Source organism: Tachysurus fulvidraco, chromosome 13 (genome assembly GCF_022655615.1).
Source record: "Tachysurus fulvidraco isolate hzauxx_2018 chromosome 13, HZAU_PFXX_2.0, whole genome shotgun sequence".
NCBI lineage: Eukaryota > Metazoa > Chordata > Actinopteri > Siluriformes > Bagridae > Tachysurus > Tachysurus fulvidraco.
Genome location: NC_062530.1, coordinates 7,711,538 through 7,739,509, shown reverse-complemented (window position 1 = coordinate 7,739,509; position 27,972 = coordinate 7,711,538). Strand labels below are relative to the sequence as shown.

General features: G+C 39.1%; 1 protein-coding gene across 3 annotated transcripts; it reads left to right on the top strand.

The window, feature by feature from the left end:
* gdpd4a (glycerophosphodiester phosphodiesterase domain containing 4a) lies at positions 1–26,068 on the top strand. 3 transcript variants are annotated; one of them, XM_047822263.1, is made up of 16 exons: positions 1–189; positions 7,556–7,853; positions 9,173–9,276; positions 12,228–12,321; positions 12,403–12,462; positions 12,579–12,677; positions 12,803–12,896; positions 16,691–16,836; positions 16,977–17,059; positions 18,576–18,726; positions 19,204–19,428; positions 19,856–20,013; positions 21,179–21,326; positions 22,108–22,190; positions 22,296–22,375; positions 23,365–26,068. In XM_047822263.1, the coding sequence occupies exons 2-16, from the start codon at positions 7,671–7,673 to the stop codon at positions 23,475–23,477; spliced, it is 1,821 nt and encodes a 606-aa protein (XP_047678219.1). In that variant the 5' UTR covers positions 1–189; positions 7,556–7,670; the 3' UTR covers positions 23,478–26,068. The 3 variants fall into 3 exon arrangements, with proteins under 3 accessions (XP_047678219.1, XP_047678220.1, XP_047678217.1); XM_047822264.1 differs by lacking the exon at positions 1–189 and adding an exon at positions 3,747–3,901 and having other exon boundaries at positions 23,561–26,068; XM_047822261.1 differs by lacking the exon at positions 1–189 and adding an exon at positions 3,747–3,901.
* The last annotated feature ends 1,904 nt before the right edge of the window (positions 26,069–27,972 follow it).

The following is a 27,972-nucleotide window of genomic DNA, read 5'->3' as shown; positions in this document are numbered from 1 at the left end:
ACCCTTCCCCTACACCCCTCCATCTCTCCCTCTCTCTCTCTCCTTCTCTCTCTCTCGCCTTCTCTCAAACACACACGCACGCACCGTCACACACATTTATTTCCCTTGTTTGCTCGTGAAGACGCTTCCCATATGCCAGCAATGCAAACACCTCCAAACCAGTGAGAGGAGGAGATTTTCATCAGGACGGTGAGTCTTTCTCAGATGCCAAGTTATTTTATTCACTGCCTACTAAAAAGGAAAAAAGGACCTTATGCTGTCCATCACATGGCATAAAAAGATGTGTATGTGAGTGTGCATGTCTTAACATGATGAATGCAAGTGTGTTGGAGGAAATGTGACAAGAAGGATATTTTAAATCAGAGATCGAGAGAGAGAGAGAGAGAGAGAGAGAGAGAGAGAGAGAGAGAGAGAGAGAGAAACTGCAGCAGAGATGGAAACAGCTGCAGAAAAGTAGCATTGGATGCATTGCTCAGAATGATGTGGACACATGATGTGGACAGATGATGTGGTTTTTACACACAAAAAAAATCTTCATTCCTCTTTTTCTCTCCTTTAGCTGTGATTGCATGTTAAAGATTTTAATTCATTACATCATATGTAATATGATTAGTTCATTACATCATGTGCAAAGAATGCAGTGCAGTGATAAACTGTTGTAGTCATGCCATTAGTGCATAGGATTTACTTTGCTAATGACCCATGTTGCGTTTGTGTGAGTGTGTTTGTGTTTATATAGTAGTGGGGACAGAGTGTCCCAAAAAGGATAAGAATATCTGACAGAGCTGACCTTGTGGAGATATTTGTCTGGTCCTCGCAAGCAATCATTTCTTTTCTTTTTGTTTATTTTATTAAAAAAGCATAACAAAACGAGAATATTTTAATTACAGAGGTTAGTGATGTATTTAGATGTAGACATTATGATGCATTAATAAAGAGGTTCTCACAAGGATAGTGTGTTTGAGTGTGTGTGTGTGTGTGTGTGTGTGTGTGTGTGTGTGTGTGTGAGAGAGAGAGAGAGAGAGAGAGAGAGAGAGAGAGAGAGAGAGAGAGAGAGAAAGACTTGTGAAGTAGCACTAGTCTTGAATCTCTGCAAAGTCAGTTGATAAAGGTAACACACTGCAGTAAGTGCACACACAATGCAGAAAACTACACTTCCAACATTTCTCATGCATGAACTGTGTTCATGATGCAGTTTATGCATTTATAGATCCTGCTCTTTGAATGCAGCTTGCACAGCTTGAGACTATTTATTTCCCTATGGAAGTCTAATGTGGCCTATTAGCAGTGATACATGAGTGCCTTTATGATTCTGTCTTATCGATGACTTCTAGAACCCTGTCTGCTGACATTTCAGAGTCAGAGCCATGGTTAAGCTTAGTTCAAAATCCCAGGGCTGTTTCTGAGACATCATTGACCCCTTTTTTCTGAATGCCAGTACTTTAGTATATTTCCTGTGCTAATGATAAGGTTGTGAGTTCAAATCCCACTGCAATGTCCTCTCCTCAACTCAGTGCTCGTTTGCATTCCGCCTCCATTGTAAGTCACTTTGGAACGAATAAATGAATAATTCAATAAGAAAAAAGAACAGTGTGTTATGTTCTGAACACCTATGTCCCTCAAATAGCCTTTCTTTGTACGTGCATCTAAGGTTTATTAATAATAATTTAACCTGATAGGCCGGCTTTGCACGTTAATTGTTTAGTTAATAGCCTCTATTTGTTTTTATATGAATTACATAAAAGCCCAGTGGGAACACTGTATATTAAGGCTTTATTAAAAAACATAACTTTTTCATGCTTTATAATATTATCTTTGTTCGTTTAATTAAGCAACTTTCTGGTTTAAAAAAAAGCCTCAGCAGAAGTACATAGCGTCACATCCTTCCTTACAGTATAAACTTTAAATTTGGAACAAACAACGAACCTATCCCTAGAATACAGTATATTGCAGCAGATGTTATTTTGAGAGGAAAATGTGCCCTACATAGTCAGTCTCTTGGGTAGCGTCTATAATGTGTCTACTATAACAATTTTGTGTGCTGTTTATTATAGTACGTTTCATAATTGTTGGTTGACATGTTCAAAGTACAAAAAATTGCAGGTAGAAGCTTCTTGGATGCCAATGCTAATTTTTATTATTTTTCTTGTGGAGGAAATGAATAAAAAACTGCAAACAACTGCAAAATAACACCCTGTTGTGAAGTTGTGAAGCACAATAGCAGCATGTGTCTCTGAATCCATTGACTTGTCAATGATTGCAATTTTTAAAAACGTTAATCAAGTTTCATATTTCTACATTTTATACTGTAGTTAGATTTAATGCTGCGAACAAGGCAATAGGCACAATCATAAACATCATCATACATACAATGATGCAAACATATCAAGTTTTCCTCTCACTCTTTCAGCCTATCTTTTATTCTGTTTCATGATCTTTCAGCTTGTCATGTTACAGAGAAACTGCAAAGCCCTCTGTTGTAAAGAAAACAGCATTATTTCTAATTATCAGTTACCACTGGCACTGGAGACTCCTTCTATCACAGTTTAATAAACATTTTCAGACATTTGTCAGACTGTATATATTTACAATCACACCCTCTGGTGTCACCCATATGAGGATGAGGTTCCCCTTTGAGTCTGGTTCCTCTCAAGGTTTCTTCCTTTACCAATTTAAGGGAGTTTTTCCTCCCCACAGTCACCTGAGTCACCTCAGACTTGCTCATTGGGGATAAATACATACACATTGTGAACTATATATATCTAATAATAATCTTGAATTTTTTTAGTATATTAATTCTTATATTATTCCTTATGTTTACCTTCTGTTCATGTCTTCATGTCTATTGTAAAAAGCGCTATACAAAAAAACTTGAATTGAATTGAAAAATTGAATTGAATTGAACACTTCACCTTTTAAATACAGTAAGACCATTGACCTGAAATGCTGTACCACTTGAACCAGCACTACATACTGTATACCACATTGCCACGTCAGGGGGTTACACTGCTGCTGCTGTTCTCATCATTGGTGCGTCCTACAGTATATGTTGGTGGTCCGTTTCCGTCGACGGGGTGATAAAATGGCTAACAATTATAGCTAGGTCAGGGTGACTAATACCAGAGCATCTGTGCTACCACCACCGATGTTCACAGCAGCATCTCCCCTGAGGCAGAACACCCTGCTGCCTCTCGCACTTACCTGGGCTAATCAAAACCTTCCACGACTTACCATTCTACATCTATTCTACATCCAGCAGATGTTAGCATTAGTGGACTTTTTTTTACTTTATTATGATATGTTACAATTATAATGCTTTTGTCATGCCCACAACAGTCGAGTACAGCTTGAACACTCCATAGTTTACAGGTCACGGTTCTGTTGCACAGGTAATGCTGTTTTGTTTATCCTGTTTAGCTGACATGTGTTTTTCTGTGCACTTTATGTATGTGTCACTCCAGTGTAGCTGTAGGAAGATCAGAATCAGGCTCAAAGACCAGAGAGATGTTCAGCTGAATGCAGAATGACACATAAAGTGAGTCGATCCACAAATAATCCAATGTTGTCATAATACACAAGGGGAAAACATGGCAATATAGATTATACCTACACAGATAAAAGGTTAAATCAGAGGCGTAGTGCTGTGGTTCTTGTGTTTCATGGGAACCCACAGAAGAAATAAGGTCCACGTTTGGTATTTAAGCTTTGGGGATGAGTATTTTAACAGGGAGGAGACAGTCAGTGATACTGCTGCAACAAGTAGGAGCGGAATGCGCATGCGCACGCGGCGCTCTGTAACGACAGGCGAGAAGAGCTGCTCGAGACACCGCAATGGTGATGTGTCGGTTATTTCCGGTTTTCTGAGCATCCAGAACGAACAATTACGACGGAATTAAAGTTTGTAAGTGAAACTTGTCCGTTTTAATGTAGTCTCAGTGGTTATTTTTGGTTTTGTTTATCGGTTACAGTCCGTTATTGTTGTTGACAGTATTGTAGTTTAACTAAAGCAGCACTAAAGTGTTTGTGCTGATGGTTTAAAGTGATGTTACAGATCTATTAGTTATTTATATTAGTTATTTATAGATATATTAGAATATATAGTGTATGCTGCTTAAGTGCTGTGTGTGTGTGTGTGTGTGTGTGTGTGTGTGTGTGTGTGTGTGTGTGAGAGAGAGAGAGAGAGAGAGAGAGAGAGAGAGAGAGAGGATATTTGGCAGGTCCCCAATGCTTTTCTGGGTGTGTTTGTGTAGGTTATTTTATCTTTGTGAGGTCCCTGAATGTTCCCACAATTTTAGAGCTTTCTGAGAATTTGTACCTAATGGGGACATTTGGCTGGTGTGTGTGTGTGTGTGTGTGTGTGTGTGTGTGTGTGTGTGTGTGTGTGTGTGTACAATTATGATGTGTAGTTGTCGGTTATTATAACTTTGTAAAGACAGTGTCCCTACTGTTATATGGGCCTTTTTAAGTTTATTTGTGTGTATATTTGTGTGTGTGTGTGGGTGGGGGGGGGGGGGGGGAGATGGATGATCTTAGAGGAGACCTTGAATGTCCCCACAGTATCAGGGATTTCATAGTTTTGGACATTTGACAAATTGATTGTGTGTGTGTGTGTGTGTGTGTGTGTGTGTGTGTGTGTGTGTGTGTGTGTGTGCGTGTGTGTGTGTGTGCGTGTGTGTGTGTGTGCGTGTGTGTGTGTGTGTGTGTGTGTGTGTGTGTGTGTGTGTGTGTGTGTGTGCGTGTGTGTGTAAAATTATGATGTGTGGTTGTAGGTTATTATAGCTTTGTAAAGAAAGTGTCCCTACTGTTATATGGGCCTTTTTACGTTTATTTGTGTGTATGTTTGTGTGTGTGTGTGTGTGTGTGTGTGTGTGTGTGTGTGTTGGGGATGATCTTAGAGGAGACCATGAATTCCCCACAGTATCAGGGATTTCATAGTTTTGGGCTTAAGGGGACATTTGACAAATTTGCTGTTTAAGTTTGTGTGTGTATGTGTGTGTGTGTGCGTGTGTGTGTGCGTGTGTGTGTGTGTGTGTGTGTGTGTGTTTTAGAAAGAGGAATGTATTAGGTGGGTCAAGGCGAGAATGAATGAACTAAAGTGCCTCCTCCACAGGGACTGAATGTCTCTGTTCCTGTGAGCTCAATGTACAGCACAGTTGTTGTTTTAAAATACACCTGGTTTTATCTCAGTTAGTAAAGACGAGAAATCACCCAATACCAGATTTACAATTGACTTGCAGGAACAAACCTGACTTGCTTTGTCTAAAGCTGTGCAGTATCTCTGTTCATGTCTATATATCCAGACACATTAATATTACATAAGGTAATGAAATACATCAGTCATAGTGCATATCAGAGGCTACACAATGTTCTATTTTATTTATAATCTTTTTATTGCACGCTTTTTCCATTATAATATTTATACTCAGGCAGAAATGCACTTCACTGCATTATATCATTATCATGATCAGGTGTGTCTCAGGTTGTCTCTGGGGCTGTAAGATCAGACCATGCTTTTGAGATGACCTTTGGTGTGTGTGTATATGCTTTTATTACAGCAGAACAGTGAATATTCCCTCGTAGTGTTCTTAAACATCATAAACACTGGCATTAAAGAGATCTGATTCTTAACCAGATTTTAAAGTATACTTATAAATGACAATTGCATTTTATCACATTTAGTTCGAGTTATCTTAAACATAAGTGAATTGTTGTGCTTTTGCTTTCTCACTTGACGACTTCTCTTGTCTCTTAGTGGTATTAGTCTTTTAGCGAATCTGTCTGACCTTTGTTCTCAACAAGGATTGAGGTTGTTTGAGCCGAGGAACGTCAGGAGTAAACACAATCAGCCTTGGCTTTTACATGATTTAATGTTCCATTAGATAATGAGGTGTAAAACGTATCTGACTTCATTTTAACCATAAGGTGTTTCTTAAATCTCCAGCTGAGAGAAAGAGAACACACTGCAAAAAAGTGAACACATCTTAAATGTAGTCAGTTTGATCTTATAAGATTATAGTGTAACAAATATAAGATGATTAACTTAAAATGTTTCCTGCACCGTGTGCCTTAAGCTCACACTTAACGGGAAAAAAACAGGTTTTTCAAGAACTGGCACAGTGTTACTAAAAAGGTTTTAGTTTGTAATGTTTTCTGAAAAGTGACCAATGTCTTCTGTGCTTCAACTGTATATACATAAGCTATAATGTCAAAAGTATTTGGACACCCATCGTCACACCTATATGTTGTTTTTTTTAACATCCTTTTCTAGATATAATCTTCCCCTTTTCTTCTGGAAAGACTTTTCACTCCATTTTATAATCATGGTTCTGGAAATTTGTTCCCATTTAACCATAAGAGCATTAATGAGGTCAGGTCCTGAGGAAAAGTCAGCGCTCCATGCATTTCCTTCCAAAAGTCTTTAGTGGGGTTGAATTCAGGGCTCTATGCAGGCCGCATGAGTTCTTACACACCAAACCTGGCAAGATATTTCATCATGGAGCTTGCTTTGCCCACAAGAGCATTATCATGCTGGAACAGGTTTGAGTCCCTTAGTTGCAGTGTAGGGAAATAGTAATGCCACTTAACACATAGACATCCTATACTATTAAACGGCAAAAGTTTACAGACTGACTAATGGGTGTGATGGTCAGGAGTCCACAGACAGTATAGTGTACAACTTTCATTGTTTTCACACAGTTTCTATGTTTTTCTAATAATGTAGTCTGTATGGATTAAATTGCTAAACAATATTTTCATGACGGATTTTGGTTAAGTTAAGCCTGGATTAAGTTTGTAGTGTGAGTAAGTGTGTAAGCGTGTTGGCAAGATGGCTGCTGCATGGATCTAACGTGTGTACTCGATTGCATGGTGCATCACCAACAGTAATGGTGGGGCATTGAAGTAGGATGTGACGTCAGGTAGTCAAGATTCACACACACACACACACACACACACGCACACACACACACACACGCACATACACTTGGCGAATTTGAAGTTTAGTTCCCGATTTCTGATATTTCTGAGTAACACAGGGTTAAGTATGTCACTTTATTATCAAGTTATTACATAGTTTTTTACACTGTAATATCTGATACCTGACCTTTCTGCAGGGATTTGATTCTCTTCCCTTTGTCAGATTGTGTCCTGTGATTGATTGGTGACGCTTCGTGGATAAATTGTACAGAAAATGGATAGATTTCATTTTATGTGGAATGGTGGCTAATTATATACCAATATATAACTGGGGATGGTAATATTTTTCCATTCCCCCTCTCCCATATAAAAACATTCAGGCGTTAGCCTTTGAAAACAGTGTCACCTTTTTGTCACTTATTGAACAAATCTTTCTACTTTTCTTTCAGTCTCTCTACTATTTTTCTCTTGCTGTGTCATCTAACTGCATTTTGTGTGTGTGTGTGTGTGTATATATATATATATATTACCGACTTTTAATATTACTCAACACCTCACTGTTCTCTCCCCCTCTCTGTCCCCTATTAACTACTTGTTCTCTCTCTCTCTCTCCCCCTCTCTCTGCCTCTCCCTCTCCTAGGCCACCGGCATGATGGACTAACCCCTGTTCTGTTGTCCTTGTACATGTATATCCCCTTTCCACTGTGGTGCATGTGGGACTGAGTGTGTGAGTGACGTGTGCTCCATGGTGACCCATGGGCCGATCTCCCATCAGCCTGTCCACACTGAAGCTGGGGAGGTTAAAGGTTATCCGCAGGCAGCTGCTTCAGCGCTACGAGCACCAGCCCTTCGTCTCTTGCCTGGCTGGACTCTATGGCTGCCAATGGAGGCGCTATCAAAGGGCCAGAGCCCAACCTGGGGAGTGCTGCTGTAGCAGGGTAAGAGCTCACTCTCTCACACACACTCACGCACACATTATTGACATATTTGATGAGATAAGTATAATAATTGTGTATTTATTCCAGGTATGTCAGGTTCATATAGCTGTGTTAAGCTCTAACTAACACACACACACACACACACTGATTTTTTAGAAACAGCTTATTTAGAAGCTTTTCTTGCATTTGCTGACTTAATGAACTTGGCATCGATTAGACACACTGCATTTTATGAAAGCAGTTTCTCGCATCAGACAAACAATTCCGTTCCACCTCAGCCCAAAAACGTCCTTCTAAATGACAGATTACCAGTGTTGTAATGTAACGGAGTACAAATACTTTGTTACTGTACTTAAGTAGAAATTTCACGTATCTGTACTTTACTTCGCTATTTAAATTTGTCAACTTTCACTCCACTACACCTCCTAGATAAAATCTATACTTTTACTCCGCTATATTTCCTAGATAAAATCTATACTTTTACTCCGCTATATTTCCACTAAGCATCTTTGTTACTCGTTACTACAAAATAAAATCAAAAGAAATGTGTGCGACTGCAATAAGGGACGTTTGGCGAATCACTGCTCCTAGATTGCATTACGCTCCGCACGCTCTATTTCAGCGTAATGTTGCCAAAAGGAGGCGGAAGCACAACTGAAACCGCCATGGAAGCACATACTGGAGGACCTCCCGTTATCGTAGACGACCACCCCGACGATAGTGGTGAACTCAGGGTGAAGAGGGTGAAGAAGATAATGTTATACACCCGTGGCTGTATTTGCAAGAAATGTTTCTCTACATTGGAATGAAAGATTCTTCCTACCGGATGAAGTGCCTCTTATGCCTACCGAAAATCACTGAAATTTTACTTCAAATACTTAAGTACATTAAATATCAGAAAATGACTTTTGATACTTAAGTACAATAAATATCAGATACTTTAAGACTTTTACTTGAGTAATATTCCAAAAAGGTAACTTTCACTTCTACCAAAGTATTTTTCTAGTACGATACTTTTACTTTATTCAAGTATTGCTTTCTAGTACTTTATACAACACTGCAGATTACTATTATATTCGTAAAGTCTTCTAGGCGATGAGAGATGCTGTTAGAAACAGAGCAGGACAGAGACAGAGGACTGATTGGTGGATTGTTCCAGCCTGCACTCGTTCTGAATGACTCATTAATTACTCAAAGTTCATGTTCTCAGAAGGACACTTCTCTGAACATCTCCTGCCTCACTCACACACACTGTGAATGATTAGGCTATCATTACTGAAAGTTGTTTCTCTGTATGTTTTTCCTGATGATTATTTCAGTTGGAGTGTGCGAGTTTTATCCTCCTTATCATCACATTTTTCCTGACACTGGTGTTCCTGTATTTCTGGAGTGAGGCTCAGAATGACTACGATGACTTTGATTGGTAAGTAAAGTCTTATTCACCTATAAATAAAAACTGAAAAATCCTATTATTTGTCAAATCAGAACAGAGCCTGTTGTTTTCACAGCACTTATACACACATAAGAATCATGAACGTTGTGTTGTATGTTGTAGAGACCATGCAAAATAAGGTAAGAGTGCACTTTGTGGTTTGTGTGCTCTCTTCTGTTACTGTATACACTCCACTGTTACACCCCACTGTATACACTCCACTGTTACTGTATACACTCCACTGTTACTGTATACACTCCACTGTTACTGTATACACTCCACTGTTACTGTATACACTCCACTGTTACACACCATTGTTACTGTATACACTCCACTGTTACTGTATACACTCCACTGTTACACTCCACTGTTACACTCCACTGTTACACTCCACTGTTACACTCCACTGTTACACACCATTGTTACTGTATACACTCCACTGTTACTGTATACACTCCACTGTTACACACCATTGTTACTGTATACACTCCACTGTTACTGTATACACTCCACTGTTACACACCATTGTTACTGTATACACTCCACTGTTACTGTATACACTCCACTGTTACTGTATACACTCCACTGTTACACACCATTGTTACTGTATACACTCCACTGTTACACACCATTGTTACTGTATACACTTCACTGTTACTGTATACACTCCACTGTTACACTCCACTGTTACACCCCACTGTATACACTCCACTGTTACTGTATACACTCCACTGTTACACTCCACTGTTACACCCCACTGTATACACTCCACTGTTACTGTATACACTCCACTGTTACACCCCACTGTATACACTCCACTGTTACTGTATACACTCCACTGTTACTGTATACACTCCACTGTTACTGTATACACTCCACTGTTACACACCATTGTTACTGTATACACTCCTCTGTTACACTCCACTGTTACACCCCACTATTACTGTATACACTCCTCTGTTACTGTATACACTCCTCTGTTACTGTATACACTCCACTGTTACTGTGTGCACTCCACTGTTACACGCCACTGTTACTGTATACACTCCACTGTTACCCACCATTGTTACTGTATACACTCCTCTGTTACTGTATACACCCCACTGTTACTGTATACACTCCACTGTTACACGCCACTGTTACTGTATACACTCCACTGTTACACGCCACTGTTACTGTATACACTCCACTGTTACCCACCATTGTTACTGTATACACTCCTCTGTTACTGTATACACCCCACTGTTACTGTATACACTCCACTGTTACACGCCACTGTTACTGTATACACTCCACTGTTACACACCATTGTTACTGTATACACTCCTCTGTTACTGTATACACCCCACTGTTACTGTATACACCCCACTGTTACTGTATACACTCCACTGTTACTGTATACACTCCACTGTTACACACCATTGTTACTGTATACACTCCACTATTACTGTATACACTCCTCTGTTACTGTATACACTCCTCTGTTACTGTATACACTACACTGTTACTGTATACACTCCTCTGTTACTGTATACACTCCACTGTTACTGTATACACTCCACTGTTACTGTATACACTCCACTGTTACTGTATGCACTCCACTGTTACTGTATACACTCCACTGTTACTGTATGCACTCCACTGTTACTGTATGCACTCCACTGTTACACGCCACTGTTACTGTATACACTCCACTGTTACACACCATTGTTACTGCATACACTCCTCTGTTACTGTATACACTCCTCTGTTACTGTATACACTCCACTGTTACTGTATGCACTCCACTGTTACACACCATTGTTACTGTATACACTCCTCTGTTACTGTATACACTCCTCTGTTACTGTATACACTCCACTGTTACTGTATGCACTCCACTGTTACACGCCACTGTTACTGTATACACTCCACTGTTACACACCATTGTTACTGCATACACTCCTCTGTTACTGTATACACTCCTCTGTTACTGTATACACTCCACTGTTACTGTATGCACTCCACTGTTACACACCATTGTTACTGCATACACTCCTCTGTTACTGTATACACTCCTCTGTTACTGTATACACTCCACTGTTACTGTATGCACTCCACTGTTACACACCATTGTTACTGTATACACTCCTCTGTTACTGTATACACTCCTCTGTTACTGTATACACTCCTCTGTTACTGTATACACTCCACTGTTACTGTATGCACTCCACTGTTACACGCCACTGTTACTGTATACACTCCACTGTTACTGTATACACTCCACTGTTACACGCCACTGTTACTGTATACAGTACATGCCACTGTTAGTTACACGCCACTGTTACTGTTACACACCACTGTTACTGTATACACTGCTATTACTGTATACACCCCACTGTTACTGTATACAGTTCACTGTTACTCTATACACTCCACGGTTACACTTTGTTGTTGCGGTATACACTACAATGTTACTGTATACACTACAGTGTTACACTCCACTGTTACTGTATACACTCCACTGTTACTGTATACACTCCACTGTTACACTCCACTGTTACTGTATACACTACAGTGTTACACTCCACTGTTACTGTATACACTACAGTGTTACACTCCACTGTTACTGTATACACTCCACTGTTACACTCCACTGTTACTGTATACACTACAGTGTTACACTCCACTGTTACTGTATACACTACAGTGTTACACTCCACTGTTACTGTATACACTCCACTGTTACACTCCACTGTTACTGTATACACTACAGTGTTACACTCCACTGTTACTGTATACACTCCACTGATGATCTCATTCGCAGTGGAGTCAATCTACTGAGTCACTTTTTACTTCTTTCACCATTTAAAAACAGGCAAAGTTACTAATTATTACTAAGCATACACTGTGCCACTAAAATGATGTAAATAAAGTTGTAATTTGATTTTCTCTGCCCTCAGGTTTAACTTTGGGAATATGGGCTTCTGGTTTCCCTGGTCAGTGGTGCTGCTGGTGGTGGCTGCAGCGCTTTTCACCTACATCGCCCTCCTGCTGGTGAGACTGTAGACACTGCAGTATTAAATGGGTTTTTTTTTACGGTGTGTATTTCATTTAATGACTGTTATTCATTTGCAGGTCTTAGCAGTGTGTCTTCTCTCTGAGGGACAGAGGCTTTATCTGCACTGGAGCCACAAAGTAAACACTTTTCCAAAACACACATTCGAATATTTATGCAACCTCAGTGTTAAATTGCTCTTATTAATATGTAAGCCCTGATTTTTTGGATATCTGTGTTGTTTTCTGCTGTGTAGATTGGTATCCTGGTGACCCTGGCGTTCTCGGTCAGCGCCACAGCTGTGCTCTCGGATCTATGGAGCAAAGAATGGCAGACCCTCCTCCTGTCCTTTCAGGTTGCTTAGTCTTAACCTGTCATTATTTTAAATGGCGTTTGAAACACACATCAGCTTGTTTCAAGTGTCAGGTTAAAATAGCGGGTCCAGTACTATAATGATGGTTTTCGTACATTTTTCTGTAGGTCACAGCACCTTTTCTGCATGTGGGTGGAGTCTCACTCATGGCTCTTCTGTCCTGGCCAATAGCCTTGCACTTCTTTCGAATGAATAAGAAAGGTAAGTGTTGCACACAACACTATCACCAACCTGACTGTATATAACTACTGTATGGCATTTTGTTGCTGTGTACCTGTACTATGCAATCTTGTCTGTCTGTCTGTCGATTGATTGATCTTGTCACCCAAATGAGTATGGGTTCCCTTTTGAGTCTGTTTCTTCTTATTGCTTTTTTCTCATACCATCTAAGTGAGTTTTTTCCAAGATACAGTTGCCTCAGGCTTGCTCATTAGAGATAAATTAGAATAAATGCAAATAAATTTACATAAACATTTCATGTTCTGTAAAGCTTCTCTGAGACAATGTTGTTAAAAGCACTGCACTTCAAAAAAATTTAAATGAATTGAACTTTCTATGGCCTTGAGCTTGTTTGGATTAAATCCAAAATCTAATCACTTTCTGTAGTGGGTACAAAGATATTTCAGTATAAATCCTACAAACATTTAACAGATCGTACTTGATAGTTTGGGCTAACTAGAATCATGGACAATAAGACATTATTTTTTAACTTGAAAACTTAAAACTGTCAGTGGAACACTACTCAGAGGTGGAGGCATAATAATAATATTAATATTAATAATAATAATAATAATAATAATAATAATAATAATAATAATAATAATAATAATAATAATAATAAATACTAAATAATAATAATAATAATAATGGGTATATAATAATAATTAAGAGTAAATTAGTAATCTGACCCCGAGAGACCTGGTCATATCAAAACTTTTCTTTGTTATATGATATTTATTAATATTTTATATATCCAATGCAATATTTAATGAATCCAGTTAATGGTAGTGCATCAGTACTTCCTACTGGCTTTTCATCACTAATTTGCATTGTATTTTTTTAACTTAGCTATACAGTGCAGTGTGTCATGACACACTAGCTGTCCTTCACAGGAAGAACTTTCTCACTTTTCCCTCTTTTGTATTCCTCTCACTCTTATACTCATCCCTCTGTCTCTGGTTGTCACTGGCAACGTGAGGCTGAGTCATGTCTGGGGCTCTTATTGGGACCTTGATGAGGGGATGATAAACGAGCGAGTGAGAAAAAGCAGGAATCACACACACACTTTCGCTCCGGCCGTGTCAGACGCTTATCCCCGGACACACCAGCTCTATTGTTTGTACAACACACTGTCATCTTTCTCTCCCCTCTGCCGTTCCCTTACTCTTTCTTTCTCACTTGCTCTCTTGGGACACAAAGACATCTTCAGACTAACCCTGAGAAATCAAGTCAGCTTTCATTTTAAAAAAATGCCTTCAGTTTATTTCATTTGTAGAACAATATGCCTCATATATTATGAGATTTACAGCCAAGGACATTGCAGGCATTCCAGACACACACATTAAAATACCCATTTTGATGCAGTGATATGCAGAGTTTGATGACATGTTAACTGACAGAGGCTTTATAGGCAGCTCGGCTGTTCGAATACAGCAGAGACATAAACTCGGGTAATATCTTATTTCTCTTCATTGTGTAATGGCCAAATTTGTGCCAATTCTGAGACTCCCAAATGGATTATACTGCAGCAGTATGAGTATATTGACTTGGGCAGTGGTCCATCTATTATGTTCATGAGCATTTTTCTTTGCACGATTAAACACGCTTTGAATAGAGACTCGAGAAAGCTCGAGAACAGGTACTAAGTAAATCAGATTTGGAGCATGCTGCAAATGTTGGTTATGATTACTTAAGTGGATGGTTTGTTCCAATCAGGTTGTTTCTAAGCAGCTTATTGTCTGTTTGATTCATAAGCCGTCATAATGCTTTTAAACTACTGTGAGTACCATAGAATTATTTACTGTGACAGTGTTTTGTGACACCTTATCGGTGTATAAAGTGGCCAGTCAAACATAAAGGTCCCCAATTTAGGATAATAAATAACTTTGGACCTTACAACTCGTTTAATCCTTCTTCTCCAAGTTGTAGTCGTATCTAGATTGTTCCTCCAAACCATCATTTTCGTTTAATGCTTTCTTTTAACACTAAGACGGCAGGAGTGTTCGTCCTGCTGTGATTGTCTGAGAAGCCACGGGTCTTTGTATTACTTTGCATGTGTAGAACATTGGAAGATGTAGGAGAAGATTAAAACTTTGACTCCTTTATTAAAAATGTTTATACAGCAGCGTTGTTGAAGTCTCATGTCTGATGGTGTTGATTCATATTTTCTATAACCTCAGCACTATTAATAGATTTTAATAATACACGGTAATTCTGTTAGTAACAGTTGATTCACACAGACAGAGCTACATAATCTAAGACTAATAATAAACAGATTATAATCCAAAGGAGTCTCCAGTGACAGGGCTTTGGAATAGTCAGTAAACTGTCCGCCATGTGGGATTTTCAGAGGGCTTTCTGCTTTCTCTGTATCATGACTAGTTCTGTTTTTTTTTTTTTGTTCCTGTCGATCAAGAGAGAGCACCACATCACTCCACACTAACACTGATTCATTTCATATAACAGCACACCACATCATCTTTTATTCCTTAATTAAGATGGAATTGTGTTATATTTTTTCTTTTTTTGTTTTTTTTTAATAAGCTCTGTAGATTGTTGGACTGGAAAAGCAGTCACCTTGGGATGTGTCATGTATCTACGGCATTGGTGAAATCGATTCAAAAGTTTATAAATGTTCTTCTGACTGTAAAAGACTGATTATCATGATCATCATCATCATCATCATCATCATCATCATCAGAAACTGTATAGAATAATGTATGTATGGAATAGTATGGAATAGCTTTGAATAATGGCTGGGGTATTTAACTTTAAACTTCCTTTCAAATTCTAGGTATAACATGACTGAATGGTGACAACATTTAACTTTTTAGTGCTTAACTATATTACTAATTTCAATTGAAGTGGCAAATTCATTCTTCTCTGTGTCATTGTCTTTAAACAGCCATGCTTTCAGCTCTCTAAACAGACCCGAGAGGGTAAATGAAATGAAAATTAAGTGTCTAATGCCTACAAATACAAATACATGCACAGTGAATGTCTTCTTTCTGAGTTAATATGTTCAGCTCTGGTGTCAGATGAAAAAATTGGTGTAGCTGAAAACAAAGTTTATATATATATATATATATATATATATATATATATATATATATATATATATATATATATATATATATACTGATCGGCTCTGCTTTTTCCTTAGCATTTTCCTCCCCTTTTTTCTCAACGGTCACAACACTCTTCCCGTTGACACCCTCTTCATAAAAGTATATAAAATTCAGTACTAGCTAGGTGAATCTACAAAAACAAGCAGCTTATCATGCATTATAACACCCCACTCTCTGCACCACATTCCCTCTAAACCTCTGTCACTACTCAGTTAGTCTCATCATCTCTTTAGGGCACAAGGAACATGTACATCAAGGCTGTTCATTGTCCTTTATCCCAGGTGGTAGAGCTAACATCCTCTGGATGTCTGAATGGCTGTGTCACTGGTTGTGGTGTTTTGGTCCCTTGGCCATGAAAATGTCACATAATGTGAACACTAACCCAGAGGTGTTGAATATTATCCATGAGGTATCATCTTGGCTGCAGGTTTTCATCGCAGCCAAATTTGAGGCACACGTGACTGGAGACTAAATTGACTAAAGTGAAATCAGGTCTCTTTCTGGATTAAAGACCTAATTAATTTGCACAAACTACTGTGTTTAAATTAGTTACCAGACTCCCTAAACACAGCATTATGAGAAATATACAAGGCATGCATGCTCCCGGGTTTCCCAAAACCATTCAACCTTGTCCCTTTTGTGTTATAGTGAGACAGGTGGCCATCATGGGCTCGTACCTGGCTGTTCTCTTTGCCTTGTACCTGGTTCCTCTGGGCATGTATTCCCCCTGCATTAAAGAGGAGGGCACGCTGGGCCCAGCACCTATTCTCATCGGGCACAGAGGTGCACCCATGGTAAAGACACCTCCTCAGATCATCATGTGATGTTTATCTGACTTCACAGAGAACCAATTCAGATCCTTTCTTTTTTTATATTATTCCTGTCAGGGAAAAAGTGTTGAAATGAATCTGTTACTGTGTGTCGATCCTTGCAGCTCGCACCAGAGAATACACAGCTGTCCTTCCAGAAAGCTGTGGAGGCTGGAGGAGAAGGACTAGAGACTGATGTCACTATTAGGTGAGCTGAGTCTGTCTCTAACTTTTCTCTCTGTTTCCCCGACTCTGATATTCTGAGAACAGTGACACTTTGTGACAGACAGTCTTCCTTATGTCTTTCTGTCTCTCACTTATTAGAGGGCTCAGTCGCTCGGCTGTCTGCCCAATCCCTTTTCTTTTTTTCTTTTTTTGCACTCTTATCCTGTTTGTCTGTCTTTTTTTTGTTCTGTCTGTCTCTCACCCCAGGGAAACTGCTAAATGAACACAGTATTAAATGTTCGCTCTGTTCCTCTTTATCTGATGTAACTATTAGATGAACAAAATTTCTCTGTCATGTCACTGTTAAATTAGGATAATCCCTCTCTCCTCCGCAGCAGTTTTTTCTCTCTCTCTCTTTCTGTTCTCTCTTGTTCTAATGTCTATTAGGGAAGGACAGTCTCTGCACCTGTTTCTGTGTCTTTCTTCAATTTTTTTTCCATTCTCTCTTTGTGTTGTCACTGGTATCTTTTTATGCTCTCTCTCTCTCTCTCTCTCTCTCTCTCTCTCTCTCTCTCTCTCTCTCTCTCTCTCTCCCACTCACTCCATTTTTCATCAGAGTCATTATTTCAAACTGTGAGCGAGCATCATGTTTTCACCTCCTCATTACAGTACACCTGATTACGGCTAACATCCTACTCTCCAGCAACATCCATTCCATACAATCCACTCTCTGATCCCTGCCAAGTCAAAGACACCAGTCACAGCCTTTAATGAGCTCCTCATTCATCAAATCTTTCCACCGAGCACAGGGTCATGCCATTCAGGTGGCCCCTATAAATAGATCTCAGACGCAGTTAGCTTCCTGGTGCCACCTCGGTCCTTCCATGACGAGCAAATGAGCTCATTATCTGCTGGTTAATCCTGATAGAAGGCCCATGGTGCAAGAAGGAGTTGTGTGGTGCCCCTGTTAGCAGGGCTGAGACGTAGGAGGAGTTGGTACACATCACATCAAAGTCAGGGGTGACCCATGATATCTGTGTTGCATGCATGTAAAAAATAACATCAAAGTGGTGTTCTGACACAGATACATAAATACCACCAGTGGAGAGTCTAGACTGCATGCAAATACTTATTAGCAAATCAAAAGCTTTCATCTGAGGAGGTTCTGTCACATTCAGCTTCGCAGCCTGACATACTGTTGATCTGGTATATAGTTAAATATACAGTATGGCTTTCTCTTCTATTAACTAGTGAACTGGTTAGCAAAAGAAAAAACCCCACAAAAACAACAGAGGTTGCAGTCATTCAACTTGACTTCCACCTCCAATCACCAGGTGTGAATCACCATGAAGGAATTTTCCCAATATTTATGTCTCTCTCACTGATTACTTCAGCTTCCTGTAAGAGTCGAGCAGGCATGTCGACAACACTTTCATCAAAACTTAAATATAGGATTGTGGCCAGAATTTTGGTAAACATTATTAGTAATGTTTTTATTAGTAGTAGTATTATTAATAACTGTAGTTGCTTTGCCTTTTTTTACACTGTTGACTGTTCAGCTTCGACGGTGTCCCCTTCCTCATGCATGACAGCACGCTGAGGAGAACCACTGATGTACGCAAAGTCTTTCCCAACCGGACAAACACTCCAGCAGCCATGTTCACCTGGGCCGAGCTGGAGATGCTCAATGCTGGAGACTGGTTCCTGCAGGTGAGAACATGGACAATTCCACATTACACAGTGATGATAGTATGGAATAATATAGAATGACTTTCAGCCCAATTATCAGAGCTCAAAAATATTAGCACCTAAGTCTACAGCTAACATCAAAGCATAACAAAAGTAGTTAAATGCATATGCCCAGTGCTTGTGCAATGGCCCTGAGTGATCTTCCCTCTTTACTTCCTGAGACAGTTCTCTAGTCTTCATGTCGGTTTATCCTTAACAACAAATACAGACTTGACAGGCAAAACCTTGGGTGTCAAATATATGATATCAGGTGTTCACTTGAATTCACGGTGTTGTAGAAAATACTTAGACACAACAGACAGTTTGATTTTAGTGATGACTGTTTTTTTGGGATACAGCAGGCGGGAATGTGGTAAACTTTTATCCAGATTGAATCCCAGAACGTGTTTTTCAGTAATGATATCTACAATCACAGGATTTCTTTCTCTCTTTGTCCAGAGGGATCCCTTTGGAACAGCCTCATTTTTGGACCCAGATGATCGCGCCCAGGTGGAGAACCAGACTGTGCCCACACTGAAAGAGTTTTTAGACTTAGCTGCACATCACAGGAGTTTGGTGATCTTTGACCTCCGTCGACCACCTCCAGGTCACCCGTACCGGAACTCGTGGATCACTCGAACTCTGGAGGTCATCCATAACGAATCCTTCATCAACTCTAGCCAGGTAGTGCGTCTGTTATATGGCATGAAGTGTGCACATTCTTAAGACTTTGTCTAGGCCTAAAATGAACAAAAGAATGGGAGATATTCAAACAGTGTACAAAAAAGAAGGACGGACTAGGAGTAAGACGCATCAGACTTTTGCCATCGGTTATAGAAAGGCAAAGGGTATGCAGAGGGTATGTGACTGTTTTAGACAAAGGACTGAAAGAGAAAATGAATGGAGAAAAAGAAAACGCAGCCCTGAGTATATCTGTAGTTTAAATTTATGTCCAATTCATATGTCATACCTTTTTAGAGCAGAGATTGTGACAACATTATATGTGCTTGATTTTTTGCTTTCTTTTCACACTCACTATATGTTATTCGGCCCTATTAATTCATATCAGGAATTGTTTCTTGATCCCTCCCTCACCCTTGTGTGTGCGTAGGTGCTGTGGCTTCCAGCAGATCAGAGGGACCTGGTGCAGGAGCTTGACCCGGAGCTGCAGCAGACTTCAGGGAGCCGAGCATCCATCGAGGAGCTGCAGGAGAGCAACATTGTCCGTCTCAACCTACACTACAGCTCTATGTCCCAGGAGCAGATCAGGTATAAACTCCTGCTCTTGGGGTAGAATTAAGAGAAATTTATCTGTAGACTACTTTGTTCTCACCCAACTAAAAAAAGCCCAGCGGTGGTTAATGCTAGCAGTGAACTTGTGTAAGTTTTTCGAGTTGCTTGACAGAAGGATGCTGTAGTACTTCAGCTTGATATTTTCACAGAACACAGGTTGCAGTTTACTTTGCTTAAAACAGCCTCATTCTTTACGAAATACATCCAAATCACTGTCATTTTGTATCAGTGAGGCAGAGTTAGTGAGCATGGCAACTATCAATCACTGTGGATGTACAGAAGTGGAGCTGAATGTGTGACAGACTGTATAATAATTGATAGAATAGTCAAGAGATAATAGTGATTCTCATATTTTATTTTATTTTTTCACATAAACAGTCAGAGGACTTAAACATGGAAATTTGAATCGGTGTGAAAAGTGCAACACATTGTTCCCATTTGGCTGAAATCTTACGCTGTGAAAGACACTAGAGAGATTCACAATGTTTTCTTCATAAACCTGGCCCCTGAACACTATGAGTAATGCTTTGTTCATTTGGCTGTGTCTATAACTGGGGGCATTATTAAACACAGACCTCACTAACATTTGCACAGAACACAGTTTCTTGTTCTTTATAACCATCTGTCTTACTTTATGACACGACTGTATCAACAATTACCACTTCTTTTTTTTTTTTTTTTTGGGTAATCACTTTGGCATAATATAGAACTTTCTATAGAACCTGTAAAAGCTTAGTGCGTTCATATTAACCTGTGAATTAAACAACAGCTCGCATTACAGTCCGAGCTGATGTTAAAGTAATTAATCAACGCCTTCAGATTGCTCAAGCATTGAACAGCACTGTGGTATAAAGAAGTCTGTAACCAACAATGCAGTTCTCTTAGCAAGCAGAGATTATTAAATGAAACTAAAATCTGCTAGAGAAACAGCTGCCTAATCTTTAGTGGGTGTTGCAACTTAGATTGACTTATAAGTTCATTTATTTCTCTAAGCAGATACAAGCACATTTTGCATCTTCTCCAGAGTGGCTTACAATATGGAAAAGCAACCAGATTCATTGCGAGGATCAGGATCTCAAAGATTAAGCCATCACTCAAACTTAATAAGATGTCTTTTCTTTTCACTTGTGTTTCTCCTCAGTAAATATGCCTCTGTGAACATCAGCACTAACCTGTATGTGATCAGTCAGCCTTGGTTGTTCTCTCTGGCCTGGTGTGCCGGAGCTCATTCAGTCACCACCAACGCACCACACCTCCTCAAGATCCTCCACAAGCCAATCTTCCTCATGGTGAGAGACGCTGCACACGGTGACCCACTTGCACATCTGGTTCAAAGGCTACTTATGAGCATCGTGTGAACTTGTCCAGTTACTTCATAAGTGGTCTATTTTTTTTTTTTTGACGTGTTTGCCATTTGAGGTATGAGGCTGTTGTAGTTTACAGAAAATAAGGGAAGCATAGCTAAACACAGTTGTAGTGGTCCTGATCTCTGGGCCAAAATCTTTGCTATACGCACATACACACATTCTTCAGACTCGTGTATGAGGTACAGTCCAAGGCACAATTGTCCTAAAAGTGATTCAGAAGATATATGTGTGTGTGTGTGTGTGTGTGTGTGTGTGTGTGTGTGTGTGTGTGTGTGTATGTGTGTGTGTGTGTGTATGTATGTATGTGTGTGTGTGTGTGTGTATATATATATATATATATATATATATATATATATAAATATATATATTTATATATATAAATATATATATATATATATAATGTGTGTGTGTGTGTGTGTGTGTATATATATAGTGTGTGTGTTCAGTACAAACTTACTTTAAGCTTGTAGTTATTCAACTGAAGTACAGTAGCAAACTTCTTCCACCAGACATTACTACATGTGAGGTATTGAGAAAAAAAAAGCTTGATTTTATTATGAATGTATTATTTTCTAAAATCAGAGCACCAGTGCAGTGCATGTGTATTTGTTCTTCTTACATCACATCACTTAAGCATCAATCTCTTTCTCATTGTTTACCTTTTTACCTCATGAACAACACTTTCTCTCTGTGTCTAACACAGACCCCACACGAGTACAGTCTGATGTGGATTCTAACAGACGTCGTGTCCGCCATCCTCATCACAGCCGTTTTCATATTCCACTGGTTAGTATGAATCAATAGTGACTTGCTAGTTGTATTCCTTGAACTTTTAAATTATAGAGAAATGATAGAGTACTTTGTTATCAAGCGTTTATTCTCCTCTTTAAGGTGGCGAGAACGAGGATTACCATTCTGGTCAGACAGCAAACAAGTGCATGAGAAGGGACTGTATAGCAAATTTAGGACAGGTGAGTGTCCCTGTGTGTAGGAGCAGCATGACTCAGGCTTTACTGAATTCCTTATTCAGCTCCCATAAGCATGCACCACACATCAGTCAGTGCGCAGTTCGGTCAGAATGTTTCATGCTTTTTATTTTTCAAGAAAAACAAGGAGAATAAAATCAGAATTTTTTTTTTGGACTATACAGCCAAAGGGTTTTGGACATCTGACCAACACACCTAAACTATTGCAGCTAAGTTAGACCATGCGATTTTACAGTTTGCTGTATGCAGTAGAAGTAAAATTTCCCCTCACTGGAAGTAAATAGGGGGCACGGTGGCTTAGTGGTTAGCACGTTTGCCTCACACCTCCAGAGTTGGGGGTTCGATTCCCACCTCCGCCTTGTGTGTGGAGTTTGCATGTTCTCCCCATGCCTCGGGGGTTTCCCCCCCAGTCCAAAGACATGCACAGATAAGATAGGCACAGGCTCCCCGTGACCCAAGAATAGTTCGGATAAGTGGTAGAAAATGAATGAATGCATGAATGAATGAATGAATGGAACTAAATGAAACCCAAACCTGTTCCAGCAAGATTGGTGTAGAGGAACTAGAGGGTCTTCTTTACAGAGTCCTAAACTCAACCCCATTCAACACCTCTGTGATCAACTGAAACGCCCAACATCGGTAACTGACCTCATTAATGCTCTTATGGCCCCCACAGGCATCTTCCAAAATCTAGTGTAAACATTTCCCAGAAGAGTAGAAGTTATTATAACAGTTAAAGAGGGACCCAGATGAGGACAAGGTTCCCTTTTGAGTCTGGTCCCTCTCAAGGTTCCTCTCAAAGTATTATACTAATCTTTGTATAATATTAAACTTTTTGTATTATGATTTTTTTATGTTTTGTAAAGCTGCTTTGAGACAGTGTCCATTGTTAAAAAGGATTTACGTGGTGTAAGTAGGCCATGTGGCCTGTATGCACACACCTGCTATGAGCTGCATCACTTTCTGTGTCATAGATTCCCCCGAAGTTCACTGTATTCGCTGGAACCCTCTCTTCTCTGAAGAATCGGCATGGAGCGTGTTCTCAGTGGCTCAGGAACTTGCCCCTCCCTTGCATGCTTCCTTGTAAAATTGTGAGCATTCCCCTCTCCTGTCCTCTGAATAATCCCACTTTGGTTTTTCTCTCCACCCTCCTTCACACGTCCTGCACAGAACTGAGTGACGTCTGGTCCATCTCCAGCCTCAGTGTGCGAGTGGAGGGACGGAGCGGGCCGACCACACCGAACCTGCCCACCATCACAGAAGAGCCGCAGGTCTGAGAGAAACGAGCCATGAAAGAAAAAACTGTATCTGCATTTTGACTCCATAAAGCCACCCGTCCATCCTTCCATCCATCACTGAAGCCTGTGAGCTTTATTGCAGGAACCTTTTCTTTTGAGATTTTGACTGAGAATTAAACCAATACTTCATAGAGGACCAGCTGCTTACGAAGCAACCAGCATCTACTCACTAAAAAATGACCAAAAAGCGCCAGCAAGCATGAAATATTTATCATATTATTTTTTATTATTATTATTATTTTTAATTCTGAAGTTATGATCAGTCTGTGCCATTATGAACTCCTCTGGAAACTCCTCATATTGGAGGAGAAATACTCTCAGTCTTCACCCAGTCATCAGCAGATGGATAAATAATAAGAAAAACTTAATGCACTTTGTGTGATATACATACTGTAGATAAACATAAAAGCATATAGATATTAAAAGTTTTTGCTACATTAGAATTCTAATGCTAATGTATTATAGCTTTACGATGAATGTATATTTAATTATCAACAAGCTGAATATGAGCATGACCGCAAGAACACACCACTGAGCTTCTGGTGCTTCTACAGCAATGTCCCAGTGGTCGTGAATTCAATTACAAACTCTGTACAAAATCTGTATTTAATCAACTTTCAGTAGCCTGTACCTGGTGGCTGTCGGTCAGGCAACACTGGAATGCCAGATTAAACCTTCCAGAGTTTTCTAAAGCCTTCAGAGACAATCTACACTAACAGTTACAGACCCATCCAGGATGCATTCACAAGGATATTTTAGTAAAACACACTAACACAAGCCTCTTTAATGTTGTACACAATGTTTTTAGCTGTTTTTCTTTCTTTCTTTCAAACTCATTCAAACATAGAAGCTTAAAAATTATAATTCTCCTGCAAACGTTTGCAAGACGTACAACAGAAATGCATAAAAGCATGCTTAATCCCTTTTTACCATTATCCCGGTGTTCCATATCGACTTATCAGATATTCTTAACCAGTATAAACAAATGATTTATTTTTATTTATGAGTCAGGACTCAGGCTTTCAGGTTTCATGTTTTTTAATCTGTTGATAACCTCGCACTAGAGGCTGATATTTTTTCGGTATTCCCGTGGGTCACGGGAATCCCACGGGAATCCCGTGGGATGGGAAACAAAATCACTATTAATCACGTGACTGGAACGGGACAGGAAAAAATGTCAGCGGGAGTGGGCGGGACTGGGAATACACAAATATACCCTTGATATAAATAAAAATATAATCTGTTTGCTTTGGTATGGCTGGTTAAATGAATGACGTGCTCCACACACCCCTGACAGTTGGTGGCAGTAATGTATGCCAACCACCAATAATATAAGAGAAGGCGTCTTCCCCATGCACTCTCCAAAAGCCGTGAAAATTAAAAATGGAGTCGGACCCGAAACTCAACACTGCAGCGACTACTCTGGGGAAAAAACGACTCTGTCGGGCTCACTTCTAGAGGCTGCCGTTTTTTTTTGGGATTCCCGCGGGTCACGGGAGTGGGAGGGAATGGGAGTCATTCTTCTGGGATTGGGACAGGATGGGAATTTTTTTTGGGAGTGGGACGGGAAAGGTTTGAAAATCCACTCCCATGTCACCCTCTACCTCGCACAGAATTGTAGAGGTTGAAGATAATCCAAAGTCATCTTACATGCTTTCTTTAAAAATGTAGTTAATAAAGTGTATGATTTTCTTCCCACAGAACTGCTGCAGTCAGATTTTTTTTTCCATCAACAGTTTCGTTAATATATAATTTGGTGCTTATATAACATAATGATCCCAAAAAAATCCTTGTGGATGCAGCCTAATACAAGACAATCTGTATTTACAGAAGCATTTAGAGAAAAATGAATACACTTTGTCTTACAAACTGTGTAATTACAATACGGAATGCTTGTGATCTGGAGGTCCAAATCAAAACACAACTGCAAATCATTGTGTAATGAAATTAAAGTATCTGTAGTGTAGAAGTTATTGTAGGATAACTAGGGTAACAGTGTAACGAAACAGTTTACACTAAGCTGTTACACAACACACTGCTATATACAGTAAATAAGTAAGAAACCAAATTATTCTGTCGTGTTACCTTCAAAACTTTCCTAGTAGACTATAATAAATAATGCAGCCTTTGCACCTGTACATGGCTTTCGGTCTAATTCATGTCTAATATGTCTAAATGCATTTGTTTTGCTGTAAATTGAAGATTAGATGAGATTAAAAATGGTGTACTGATTTAGAAAGGGCTTTTTTTGTAGCTGGGGGTTTTTGTGTTTTGTTTTGTTTTTAACATATGCAAAGCCACACGGTTGCCGCGTTCATGTTCGACAAGTTTGTTTCATGGACGTTTCACAACATTAAATATATCTACACATGGATAAAAAGTGTAATGAGTCGTTCTTTGGTAAATGTTGAATGTTGAATGTTATGTAATGCTGCAGTGGAGGAGGATTAAAACTTCAGCTTGTAGGAATTAAATAGAGCTTACTAGCTAAAGAACATAGTAAGCTACTGAAAGCTACTTTAGCTAATTTAATCACACTGTTGTTCAGTGTTGACAAAGTGCTGTTTAATTCAGTTTAATTAACTGAATTAACTATTAACTAATTAACACAAAACCGGTTAGAAAAGCAACCTAGTCTGAATTTATACTACAATAGCAGTACTTTTACTCGTCAGGGCATTTTGTACTCTTTCCACCACTCGCTTGATCTGACATAGAGCTCTGATTCATTTTTGACTATTTTGGAGACAATGATCTTATAAAAAAATTACATCCAGAGCTGCTTATTCTAATGTCTTCTGTGCACAGTTTCTATTTAATAAGCATACAGCTCAAAGTGTGTTGTAAGAAAGAAAAAAGAAAAAAAAAGAAGTTTGGTCTTCAGAATGTAGGTCAGCCCTGTCCACACTCAAGCCTTCCTACTTCCTTGAAAAGATGCTTATTTTGGAATAAGGCCATGACTTGAATCACAACACACTCCTTCTCTGAATCATGTGTTTCTGTTCGTTGGTATTTTCCTTAAAAGTAATTGTCATCTCCAAAACGTAGTTTGAGTTGCTTAAAGTATGTTTCAAGCTAGTTAGAAATGTATAAGATAAATTAGAAGCTCTCTGAGATCATTCTTAGAATCTTTATGAATATGGGCCCAAATGTCTAGAATTTATTTTAAGTGTGGCATTTAAAACCTACTATTTGGTACAAACAATAACTGGTAGATGGCAGAAGAAATTTGTCTCTGCTAAAGAAAAATGTAAAAAAAAAAATATTGTCAAAGATGTCAATCATCAAGCGAAGAAAACTTCACCACAGTAAATGGAGATGTTTTAAATACAAATGGTTCAATAAAATGTCCAAATATTAATGGACCTGACTGTAGATGTATATTTTCATCATTTTGTATTCACACACAGTGAAGAATTAATACAGATGCTGCGTCCATCAGTACTCGAGCATTAAACATGACCATGGATTTTGTCAAAAACGGAAGTGGTTCTCAGGTGCAATTCTGACTTAAAGTCAGTTTGTTGTGTAATATCGACATAGATGAGAGCAGTACTTACTCTCACCAGTAGTAACATTTTCACTGTAAGCTTCATGCTTTCCAATTCTGCACCGAATCAAGTGCTATTTTATAAGCTGATGAATAATGAGGTAGAAACCTGATTATTAAATGAAACCAAAAATATGGTATTCAAATTTATGTAAGTGATTAATGTGATAATTATAACTAGTACATAATATAATGCAGCGATATATTGGCAGTATTACATTTAACAGCAAAGAAAAAAAAATAACTTCAGGAAGCATTTCCCTTCCCTGATATTTCCAGGCATAAGGGCAATGCTTGTGTTGAAACACAGAGGTGTAGACATTACTGAAAAAACAATGTCACTGACATTTTTACTTAACAAAGACTTGCCGACTTTGTGGGCACACAGGGATTTTGTTTTTCATCTAAATGTGGCATAAATTGTGGCATAAATTGTGTTACCTGATTTTGAATATGACCAACTTCCCTTGTGTAAATATTGACATCAGTTTAAATTTTTTTTTTAATCTTTGCATCTCTCTGAACATGACTATGAATATGACTCTAAAGATGACTCTGAACATCTCTCTGAACATAACTCTATGACTCTAAAGGTGACTGAACATCTCTCTGAACATGAATATGAACATGACTCTGTACATGACTCTAAAGATGACTCTGGACATCTCTTTGAACATGACTCTAAACATGACTCTGAATATGACTCTAAAGATGACTCTGAACATCTCTCTGAA